Source organism: Lissotriton helveticus, chromosome 4_1 (genome assembly GCF_964261635.1).
Source record: "Lissotriton helveticus chromosome 4_1, aLisHel1.1, whole genome shotgun sequence".
NCBI lineage: Eukaryota > Metazoa > Chordata > Amphibia > Caudata > Salamandridae > Lissotriton > Lissotriton helveticus.
This window is the reverse complement of record NC_136063.1, coordinates 1,683,102,340-1,683,115,090: the sequence shown is the minus strand read 5'-3', so window position 1 is coordinate 1,683,115,090 and position 12,751 is coordinate 1,683,102,340. Positions and strand designations below refer to the sequence as shown.

The 12,751-nt window shown below is 44.7% G+C and overlaps 1 protein-coding gene across 1 annotated transcript in view; it reads left to right on the top strand.

The window, feature by feature from the left end:
* RBMX2 (RNA binding motif protein X-linked 2) overlaps nt 1–12,354 on the top strand; it is a 161,210-nt gene extending 148,856 nt beyond the window's left edge. The window contains exon 6 of the mRNA XM_078688357.1: nt 10,846–12,354. Within this exon, the coding sequence (XP_078544483.1) occupies nt 10,846–11,603 (758 nt within the window). The 3' untranslated portion in view covers nt 11,604–12,354. The remainder of the gene's footprint in view (nt 1–10,845) is intronic.
* Nucleotides 12,355–12,751: the final 397 nt, after the last annotated feature.

Sequence of the window (12,751 nt, the reverse complement as noted above, 5' to 3'; positions counted from 1 at the left end):
ATGTATAATAGCTCTGTTGAATTGAGGGTGTGGTCACCCTTTGGATTCCACATCTTTAAACACCCAGATAACACTTAAGCAATTTTATGTTAGTTGATTTTATAAAATATACTGAAGAACCAGTCCGCACCTGGATATTTCCCAGCAGACAAATCTTTGTTGACTATTTGAGTTTCCTTCTCTGTGATACCTGACTGCAAGACATTCCTCGTGCCAACATCAACAGTGGACGGAGTGACCCTCTTCAAAAATCTAATTTACGCACCCCCAGTGTTTGTGTGAGCCGAGTCATAGAGATGGGCAAAGTGTTATGCAAAATCTTTAGTGATATCCACGGGTGAGAGAGTAATGTATCATTCACACCCCAAATTGTGGGTAAATCATTGGAAGCCACCCTCTGGCACAGTTACAGTTCCAACACCCCATATTACTAATCCCCTATCTGATCTTCGTTACCACATTCTCAACTTGTGTCTTGAAAAAGGCATTAAGGTAATATCTTGCACTAAGCAGTTCCTTCAGAATGGGCACCGACGAAGTTATACCCAGTTGTGGATTTTCTCACCCTTGCTTCCAGGGCCACTTTCTGATCCCTACTCTGCTTGCTCCATATAGCAGAATCCTTCATTATCTCCCAATGTATCGCCACCTGCTCTGCTTCCTATAAAACTTGTACTATGTCCACTGACCATTGGCAGACAAAAGTCAGCTTAGGTGCAATTACAAGCCCTGCTTCCCTTCAGGTTGCCTGTGCTTTCAAACATTAATTCCACAGCTTCTTGGAAGAACTAAGAGTCCACAATCCAGTGTAACGAAGCATGATCAGGGACACCGCTCTGCAAAATGGCACAAAAGAGGACATTGGACAAAGTGGTGTGGGAAACTATGCACATGCTTCAGATACAAGAGATGAAAGTGTAGTCCCTCTCTTGGTGCTAAAGTATGCTCAAGTTTCTATCATGGCATGGGCCAGCATCACATTCCGAAGAACCCCTCTATCCCTGTATTACTAAAATTAGGTCTGCTTGACCTCTCCAACACAAGAGCTACTGTGATATTCTGGTTTCCCCAGGACCTTAGATTTTCCAAAGTTGATGAGACTGTCGACAAGCAGGTCAAGAACTCCACTATGCTACTGTTTGATAAATATACACTCCCCACCTTCCAGCTTTGTCCTTGATTTAGATAAAATAAACAATCCACAAGTCTCTCAGTTTCTACGAGTATGTAAGGGGATGGATTTTATAAAAAATGTGGATAGCAAACTCACCCCCCTTGGTAGGTGGTGGTGTGTCTAGATCCGGAGAAATTATAGCTGATGTGTTACAGGTGAAAACTAACTTCCCAATCAAGCCCTTTCTCATATTGCCAGATTTTACAATGATCAGTTGAGTTTCTTGTTGCAGTGCAATATTGTTGTTCCAGTGCTAAATATGTAAGTCTTTTACTTTTTCGTTCTCGCCTATTCCCCTATTATATTCCGCAGGGATAAATCGGTTAGGTCTCGCGTATTATATCCCGCAGGGAGAAATCGGCGAGATTTATAGTAAGCGGTTCAAAAAGTCTACCAAACTGCGGATCGCGTACAGTTCATGTGAGCTAAGCGCGTGCACAGAGCCAGCCACGAGTCACACCACCATTTGTCTGTGCCTCGGCATCAGACTTCAAAGGCTGCCGCTCCCCCGCCCACAACCCCCTCCCCCCCGCGTGCACATCGCACACCACCATTTGTCTGAGCCTTGGCATCAAACTTCAAAAGGAATGCGCTCTCGCTCCCCCGCCACAGCAATGCCGAGAGCTTGGTTTTTTTTTCATCCATTTCGCGGGGAAGCCGTGTTTTGTTCGGCGTTTTCTGCACCTTTCTCGTTTTCTTTTCTGGATGAAAGTGAAAGCCTACCGTGCTTGTTTACAGTAGCCTTGCTCCTCAAATGCTGTTGCTGTGTTGCCATCTCTCTAGGAACACTCAGCTTGAAAACACTTGACTTGCTAGCTGCAATGCTACTTCCGCTATGCTTTGCCTCTAGACACGTTGATCCCTCGCAGACTGTGCTGACTCTGCCCCTCCTGATTCTGAAACTGACCAACGCAATCACCATGCAGTCTCTTCTTATGATGTCTGCCCTGCCACCATTTACTTCGGACCCTCACACCTCCTCACACACCCTCACACCCTCACACACCCTCACTCACCCTCACACACCCTCTCACCCCCACAACCCTCTTACCCTCACTCACCCGCACCCCCACACACCCTCACACCCCCTCACCCTCACCCACCTCCTCACCCTCACACACCCTCACACACCCTCTCACCCCCACAACCCTCTTACCCTCACTCACCGCACCCCCACACACCCTCACACCCCCTCACCCACCTCCTCACCATCACACACCTCCTCACCCTCACACCCCATCACCCTCACACCCCCTCATCCTCACCCTCACACACCCTCACTCACCCTCTCAACCTCACCCACCCTCTCACCCTCACACACCCTCTCACCCTCGCACACCCTCTCACCCTCGCACACCCTCTCACCCCCTCCCACCCTCTCACCCCCTCCCACCCTCTCACCCCCTCCCACCCTCACACCCCCTCCCACCCTCACACCCCCTCACCCTCACATCCCCTCACCCTCCCTCACACCCTCACCCTCACACCCCTCACCTTCACACACCCGCACACCCCCTCACCCTCACTCACCCTCTTCCCCACCCTCACCCACCCTCTCACCCACCCTCACCCACCCTCTCACCCTCACACACCCTTTCACCCTCACACACCCTTTCACCCTCACTCACCCTCTCACCCTCACTCACCCTCTCACCCACTCTCACCCTCACACCCACCCACACCCCCCTCACCCCCACACACCCTCACACACCCCCTCAGACCCCCTCACCCTCACACCCCCTCACCCTCACACCCCCTCACCCTCACACCCCCTCACCCTCACACCCCCACACACCCTCTCACACCCACACACCCTCACACACCCACACCCTCACACACCCTCACCCTCACGCACCCTCACTCTCACGCACCCTCACACCCCCTCAGCCTCCCACCCCCTCCCACCCTCACACCCCCTCACCCTCACATCCCCTCACCCTCCCTCACACCCTCACCCTCACACCCCTCACCTTCACACACCCGCACACCCCCTCACCCTCACTCACCCTCTTCCCCACCCTCACCCACCCTCTCACCCACCCTCACCCACCCTCTCACCCTCACACACCCTTTCACCCTCACACACCCTTTCACCCTCACTCACCCTCTCACCCTCACTCACCCTCTCACCCACTCTCACCCTCACACCCACCCACACCCCCCTCACCCCCACACACCCTCACACACCCCCTCAGACCCCCTCACCCTCACACCCCCTCACCCTCACACCCCCTCACCCTCACACCCCCTCACCCTCACACCCCCACACACCCTCTCACACCCACACACCCTCACACACCCACACCCTCACACACCCTCACCCTCACGCACCCTCACTCTCACGCACCCTCACACCCCCTCAGCCTCCCACACCCTCACCCCCTCACACACCCTCACCCTCACACACCCTCACCCACCCTCTCACCCTCACACACCCACACACCCACCCTCACACACCCTCACTCACCCTCACACCTCCTCACCCTCACACCCCCTCACCCTCACCCCCTCTCACCCTCACACCCCCTCACCCTCAGAAGCCTCACACCCCCTCACCCTTACACCCCCTCACCCTCACACACCCTCACCCGCCCTCACACACCCTCACCCACCCTCACCCCCCTCACTCACACACACACACACACACATAGCATAAACAAAACATAGCATAGCATAACAAAACAAAGCATAGGATAGGATAGCAAAACAAAACATAGCATAACAAAACAAAACATAGCATAACAAAACAAAACATAGCATAGCAAAACACAACAAAGCCTAGCATAGCATAACAAAACATAGCATAACAAAACAAAGCATAGCATAACAAAGCATAGCAAAACATAGAATAGTAGAACAAAAGATAGCATAGCATAACAAAGCAGAACAAAAGATAGCAGACCTAAACATAACATAACAAAACATAAACTAAAGCATAGCATAACAAAACATAGCATAGTAGAACAAAACATAGCATAGCATAACAAAACACAACAAAACATAACATACATAACAAAACATAGCATTGCAAAGCCTAGCAAAACATAGCATAGCATAGCAAAACACAACAAAACATAGCATAGCATAGCTGTTCTTGGATTTTCGTCACAATAAAATACACTGAACATAATCTTCACAAACGTTATTTACAAAACTTTAAGCTATTGCCATTATAAATTACAATAACTTTTATTTAAGTATTAATTATTTTAAAAAAATTAAAAGCCATTGTTATTTGTATTATCAATACATGTAAGTCACGTAAATACAACACATATTGCATTACAAATGCTATAGGTGTCACATTTGCGAAAGTTATACCTATTGGCATTGTAAATGACAAAGCTATTAATTTCGCTATTTTCAAAAACAAAACATAAATAAAAAAATTGTCAGTTACAATACCAATAGCTCAAACTTTCCTAATGCGAGACCTATTGCATTGCAAATGCTTGTTATATGTTATGTTTATGTTATGTTAAAAGTATTTATTGAGCGCACTGCCACCGGTTGGTTTCCTGGCGCTAGAGTAGACAGAGAACAAATCCTGATGGCGGGAGGGGAAGTCCATCAGTGATAAGCTTGTTTAAAAAGCCATGTTTTCATGGCTTTCCTAAAAGACAAGAGGTCTGGGCATAATCTGATCTCAATGGGGAAGGTGTTCCAAAGGGGAGATGCAAGAACCGCAAATCTGCAGCCACCAGTACGTTTGCGTTTGAAGGCAGGAGATATAATGTGAAGCTTTGCATTACGGTACAAAGCCACCAGTGTCAGGGTTTAAGGAGCAGCCTGAATTTGTCTCTTTCTCGGTGCAGAGGCATCAGCCTCTCTCTCTATTCGCCTATCTTCTTGTGACGGATTGATGTCTTTCTCTTCCCAGTTAATCCACCTGATTGTGTCTCTGGCTGGTCAATGCCAGATGCTTCATATGAATCCATTATTGGCCAACAGCAGACCAGAAGTATCCATGGCTAAATCATCAAGAAATTTAGAAACCTCCTGACATCCTTTGGAGTGAGGAATTCTTTGTTCGTGCCATTGCTCGTGAGCAGCATTGTGGCTGGCTCCGGCAAGTCATACCTGCCATCTCCCCTCTGTAGCCTAGAGAGCGAATAACTTCTTACATTTACGTTAGTTCCTTGTGAGACGTCTACACAAATTTTGCAGAAAAGGACCATTGTGCTTTTTTACCAACAAGATGATTGTTGGTTTCGGACAAAGAAGACAGTGATTGGTCTCGGCATGCCATACATTTTAAGACGTCTGGATCAGACGTGTGGCCCAGCTGCCATTCCGAGGGCGGGGAGAAGTCTGGTTGTAATACCTCCAGTTTAAATGCTTCCAAAAACTTCAAGACTGAATATTCAAGGTTTTTTGGGGGCTTTGTACAGCACATTTTGTTCTCCCTGCCCTGTCTTCTGGATACCCTGGTTTCTGCTAAGCATTCCAGAATTTTTGTCCCACTTTCAGTTGGTGTTTCACAATTTCTAACTATTGTTCTGGAAGGTCCAGCTGGCACTGGTATGCAGCAGTATCCACTCTAATAGATATAACTCTGTAGCTGTTTCCACAGTGTTGTGCTTTACTGAATTATCTGTCGAAAATCATCAGGGTGTCCATGGCAATTTCAGACATGGCTGACCAGACTTTAAGGCTCCCACAACTACCTAAACAAATAGCAGCTGCCTCTGAAATTCAAAGGGAGAATAATGTAGTCTAAGAGAACATGTGGAAGTGGCTCAAGCATTTAATACCCCTTCTGCTGTCTTGCTGGTAATTAGGCTTCCTACATCTTTTGTGCCTTCATTATATAGGGAGACTACTTTTGTGTAATCCCTGAAGCCCACCTCAGCCTCCAGTTTGACCAAATGGGCTTCCTTCGGCATAGGGAATTGGCAACTAATACCATGAATGTATGTCTGGTAACCATCAAATCCCATGGCTGAATGAATGAATGAATGAATGAATGAAGGGAATCTTATACCGCGCAACTTAGCCCAAGGGCATCAAGGCTCCATCTTCCCTAAAACAGAAGCAGGCATGGTGTCCACGTTCAAAGGCTTTTGCTCATCTTGCTTGTCCAAGTATCAAAGACCTCTGTGCTTCACGTTTGGATAAGCCAGCTTTGTTAAATATATGATACTTGAGATCACCCTGTATATGAAATCAGCCTGCCCTATGGCCGACTCGGAGTGTGTCTTCCTGAATCTGAGTGGAATGTTTGGGTTCCTGTTTTCAGCTCACTTAATGTGTGTCGTGTGGAGCCAGCTTCTATTATGTCACTGAATAACTTTTTTTTTTTTTTTGCAGTTATCTTTTATTGCTTTTTCAACAAATCGAAGGTAAACGTGCGATAAGCAGAGCTAAATGTTCAGCAGATATAAGGCATAAATTACATTTTCTCTTCCAACTACATTCTTCCACATCTTAATCTCACAGTTTTGTCCATTTCAGAATGCGGCACACATTCTCAGTTACTTGTACTATTATGACCCCTAGATTGTATACATTAAATGATACACCATAACTTTCTAAAATACAGTGTCCGCTCATCAAGTTTTATTCCTTCATATTTAGTATTCAAATAATATCATATTGTAGTCCCATTGCATTCCAGTGCCAAATCCAGACATGTGTTTGTGTGTGCGTGTGCTAGAAGCAATTTAGATTAAGGTCTTAAATGTGAGTTCAAAGAAGGATTTCTGGTCATTCATTTTGCATATCATGTGTTCACTGTCTGCGACCATTGCTCGTTCTTTCATCCACTTATGTGTTTGCACTGTGGGGTTCCTCCAGTGTTGCAATATGCAACATTTTGTTCTAGTTAGTAAGGCAGCCACTCATCCTTATCTGTGATTAGTGGGTATTATACATTCAGCAATATCATACAATATTGCCAAACAATTCAAAGGGATCCAATGTGACACCGACAGTGGCTAACATGTTTGTCCATATCTCAGTTCAGAAAGGTCTAATATGACTGCATATATGTCTAAACATATGGGGGTCAGATACTAATTATAAAATATTTTAAAATAAGGCAATTCCAGTCTTGATCACACAGCCGTTTATTGTGTGAGGCTAGCAGTAGTCTCCAGTCCTCGGGTCACTAATTTAGGTTGTAATGTATCTTTCCTGAAGACTTTAGAGCTTGGCATTTTGTGGGTGGAGTAGAGATGATAAGTCAACAGACCTTACAGGCTTGATATTACCCATTTGTATTTCGCCTTTTCTCTATGCAGTTTCTCACTGGAGTTAGGTGCATGTTTTCAGGGACGCTGTCATATCATTTTCTTAAGCAGTATTGACAGTATTTCTAAACTTTTCTTAGACTAAAAATAAAATGAGTCTCCAATCCAACAAAAGACGTTAAGGAGTCCCTTCTGTAGCAAGACCTAACCAGGTCCTGATGGTTGACTTCCATGTTTACCAATTTATTGGGGGGGGGAGGGGGGCTCTCACATTCACTTATACCTTATACCACAAGAGGGTTGATATATGAATTCATGGGCCTGCTGTAAGTACTTTATGCAGTGTGTATACATGTCTGTAGCATACAGAACACTATTATATTGATGGTCAGAGACGTAGGTGGCCAACGATTAGAGTGCATCCAGATTGCATTCTGTGTCCAGTATGAATTCTGTTGATACCCAAGGCAGAAGGTCATGGGTACCATTCCTAGTATGTAGTTTAATCTAGGGACCACTCACATGTTTACGGTTGCACTGTGCTCCATAAAGAAAAGCTTACGTTGAGACCATTTCTCAAAGTCTGTGTCTTAATCTCTAGTTGGAGGATATTGTCCTCTGCCATGCCCTAAAGATCTCTATTGAATAATATACCCAATATCGTAAGCCTTGTGTACCTATTTCATTGAAAATTTGGCAGTACTGACTCTGGTGGTATTATTAGAATGCTAGAGGCATAGCTTTGCATTTTACCAATTTATTTTGCACACTGGCAATTGGGATAAAGAAGGCAGTAATGATATTAAATTAGTGCATGAGGGGTTGTACTTAGGTTGAACAATGTCATATGGATGTCCTCTTAATGCAAAAAGACTTAATGAGGACCTATTAATAGAGGGCTCCCTTAGTTGGTCCCAAGGCTCGAGATGGCTATTGCTAAGGGCTCTAAAGCTAAATGAAATAGGAGGGAGGAGAGCTCCTTTTAAAACATTTGAGTTGTATAAGGCAGATCAGAAACCATCTACAATTTATCAGAGCTTATGGTGAGTGGATTAGCTACTTGACCTTGTAAATAAAAGCATGGCCTAAGCATATCTATCCATAATATGAAATGGGTATCCTGACTCTACTCTATCAGATGCTTTTTCTGTGTCTAGATAAAAGGTGATTGTTGAATATATTTCTTGAAGGTCTCTGGTATCCCATAGTAAGTATGCTGGAGACATTAAATGGTTTCTGGACAATCGCTCAGAAGAAGATAGTGAATGCCCTTTCTAACCCTGGATGCCAGTATGTTTGTCAAGGTGTTAAAAATTTTTTTATTGAGTGGGATAGGTCTGTAGCTTCTGGAATCCAGAAGATCTTTTCCCGCCTTGGGAATGAGTATTATTACGGCCTTGATGGAAATGGGTCCTAACATTCCAGTACCATCCGTCTCCTTAAAGGCAGCATACAGCAATCTGGGTTTTACATGATTTGTAGCATTCACCTAGAAAACTAATCTCTCTAGGACATTTGCAAGTGGGAAATTCTGAAGTGCCCTTATTGGTTTCTTCAAGTGCGATTTCACCACCCAACAAGACTCATCCTTCCTCATTTAGTGCAGGTGTGTTATTGCCTCCAAAATCTTTCTGAGTGTGGACACATCCCTTGGGGTCAGGATAAACAGAGTCTTCTAAAAGTGATACAGAGACTTCTGTGATAACTTCAGGGTAGGTAAGAAGATGGTCCTGTGTATCGGGGATCGCTGAAATGGTCAGCTGGCTTCTCTGTTGGAATACCAGCATTCTACCAGCCTTCTCTCCTTGCTTGTAATGTTGCTGTTTCAGTCACCACTGTGTAACTTATTACAATGAATTCAAGTATAATTTCCCCATTGCTGCCATGTTTCTCTGTGCTTTGTCAACCAAGTCAATTTGGGACTATTTCTCCAAGTTTGTTCTACTGTTTGGTGTTTGCACAGTCAACGTCTGCGTGCCTTTTTTGCATTTTGGTCAGTCACTGATTTGGGAAGACTATACAGCCCTAAAGTTGCATGACAGCAGCGTGGGAGGAGGATGTACGGACCCTTTCTGATAACGACTGGACCGAGGCTCTTGCCAGTCCTAGGGGTTCAGCAGTGTCATCTAGATATAGACTGATCCAGTTCAAATACCTGCATCGGGTGTACTACACCCGCCTCCGTCTCTGGAAGATGGGGGCTATTCCATCCCCCACATGCCTCAGATGGCAGTCAGATGACGGATCCTTTTTACACACGGTCTGGGGCTGCACGGCGTTACAACATTTTTGGTCAGGAGTACTGTCCTGCCTGGGGCGGGTACTGGGGTGGGACCTCCCAGCTGATCCTCGCCTAACCCTCCTTCACAGTACTGATGACATAGGGGGAACATATACAAAAGACACCTACTTTTTCTGAGACTCACACTGGCCAAGCGCGACATAGCCCAACAATGGAAGTCCTGTTCTCCTCCCCGGTTTGACGGTCAGGAAATCCGCATTGGATAAATGTATGTCTGCCGAAGTGGCAGTGTTTCAGGCCAGGGGTTGCCCGCAGAAACACAGAAAGATCTGGGCTGCATGGGCCAAGTACCGGGGCATTGACCTTTCTATCTTTCCCACATCCACGAATCAAGATCTCATAGACAGACTCACCATAACATGACTTTCCACTCTAATTTGCGGATTAGCCGGCGCAGAGATGCGATCATATGTGTATATGCCTGTTTAGTGTTTCAAGCAGGTAGGGCGGTGCAGGGGTGGGGGTTGGCGGGGGCGGTAGTTGTTGGTTTGTATGTTTTATAAATCCTCAAAGGATACCCTCGGCAGCGACTTGTATACCTATGATCATTGCTGTTTGCATATTGCTTGTTGGGGGGCGCACACCCCATTGAATGTCAAAATTCAATAAAATTTGTTGTAAAAAAAAAAAGTTGCATGACATACTGGATGTGAAAAGCCACCAAGAATGTTTGCGAATACCCACAAAGTTAAGACGGTATGTTCATTAACCACATTCCTGATGGACATCCCCTGCCCCTTTCCTTGAAATATTCACATTTCTTCCCTCAAGTATGTACTTACAGCAAGGGAAATACACCACATTTGGATGATGATTTTCATTGATCATATATTGGTATACAGGGTCAAACAGTTATTCAAATTCTGATTTTGTACATTATCAATTAAGAGCTCTGAACCTAAATTCGACTGTTTTCCAGTCATTAATGTACTGTACAATGTCTACAATTTTGTGAAGCCTGCCCAGTCCGGAAGCTTTTCATGTCGTCAGTGAGTTTACTTGAGAATTAATAGTACTTGAATGCACAAAAGAAAGGGAATTAGTTGACCTATAATTGTGGCTCAAGATTGGTGATATTTATCCATACCTGTTCATTATTAAGAAATGTTATGCTTTTGAGCTGAAACTGCAATGACTGATACAGTTTAATAATATTCCACATTATGTTTGTGTTATAGATAAGAAGGAAAAGCGTAAGAAGAAGAAAGAAAAAAAGAAACTGAAGCGAGAAAAAACAGCTTTAGATGGGAAGCAAACTCATTTGAGAGAGAGAATCTCTCCTCCAGAGGCTAAAATTAAAAAGGAAAAAGAAGATCCAGGATACAGTAAATACGCCGCTGCATCTCAGGAGTCACTCCCCCACAGGGAAGAAGCAAAGGGAAGCAAAGATGTCAAGAAACTCTCAGGGGAGGCTCAGGAGTTCCGAGGCACCTTCAGAGGAAATGAAAGAAGTCATGACAGGGACTCCAGCAGAGAGCACCCGAAGGATGACAGGTTAAAGGACCAGAGAGGTGATAAAAATCGTTATGATTACAGGACAGAAAAAAATGAAATGAATGCGGACACTTACAGGTGGGATGAGAGACAGAGTGAAAGAGAGCGGAGAGATGATAGACAGGATGACCGAAGTAGGAGAGAGGACAGACAGGATGACCGAAGTAGGAGAGACGACAGACAGGATGACCGAAGTAGGAGAGAGGACAGACAGGATGACCGAAGTAGGAGAGAGGACAGACAGGATGACAAAGGCTCCAGGCCTGGCAAGTCCAAAGACTCCTATAGGGAGAGCTCTAAACGATACGAGAGTCAATATGAGTCACATACCAACCGTCGAGATGGCCCTGGCTCCTATTCAGAGAGTTCTGCATATAACCAACACAGAGAGCGATCTGAGAATAGGGGTTGGGATCGGCATAGCAGCAGCAAAGGACATTGAGTTAGTGCAATCAAAAGATGCTGATCATCAGGAGCTCATTAATGTTTCCAAGTAGATTCGCTGTTTCCAAGAATGTGAGATACTTGACCATCATACCTGAATATTACAGTCAAAGTGGTAGGTAGCTATGTTGTGCAATGATATGGTGTATACAGTCGAGAGAGTTTCCCCAGCATTCAACTGTGTTTTGGGTTGACTTGCTAGGAAATTTTATGATTCTAAATAACATCTATTTTTACTCGTTTCGGTCAATTACATTTTGGAAAAGCTTTGTCTCACTGCAGGAACCTTTAGAGCATTATTTGCTGTTTCTAGAAGGATGACCAATGCGGTTTGATGAAATCATCTCAATCCAATACCGATAGACACCTGATGATTGATTAAATATGGCTACAACGAACACTGAAGAATTACTGTTTGGACATATAGAATGCAGACTCATGTTCTTGTTTCTAAGGACAAATGTTATCTTACGTTCTGACCAAGGTGTTTGGAAGTGCCAGACCCAGCACCCACACCTCCGTAACAGCTTTACCTGAATGACACTGTGATAGCACGTGTATCCCCCTAACTTTGGGCTGTTAGGATATTTCTCTTCCTGGCATGGGTTGTTACAAAACCATTGATGATGAACCGAGATGCTTTCTGCTATTGGTGGGAATTCCCTTTGTGTCCATAGCTCGAGGAGTACATTTGAAGATGTAATGTCTTACAACTTGTTTTTGAACTATTAAAAAAATATTTTTTTATGCCCAGTTGTTCTAGGTGTCTTTTCTCAATAGTTAATGCTTATAGAATTTGGCACTCCTGGAAAAAAATTGATATTCAGAGCTCACATCGAGTTGTTTTGTTCCATTGTTGATTCTCGTATTGCCCTAAATCACGAAATTACCCTTTTAGGGTACTCTTTTGGTACAATAATCCTTGACGCACTCAGCTTCCTAAGGCTCTACAGAATCTTACAAATTGTAGAAATCCACTCTAGAAATACACATAACACGGCATGATCATTCTGCTTTCATTTCACTCTGCATTGGTGCTAGTTGTTGTCTAATATTATTTGCAGTTAAGTGACAAAAAGTGAAGAGGACAGCTATTAACCACTCGTGATCAGCCATATCTGGTACAAAAGGGTTGCTTGTCTAACA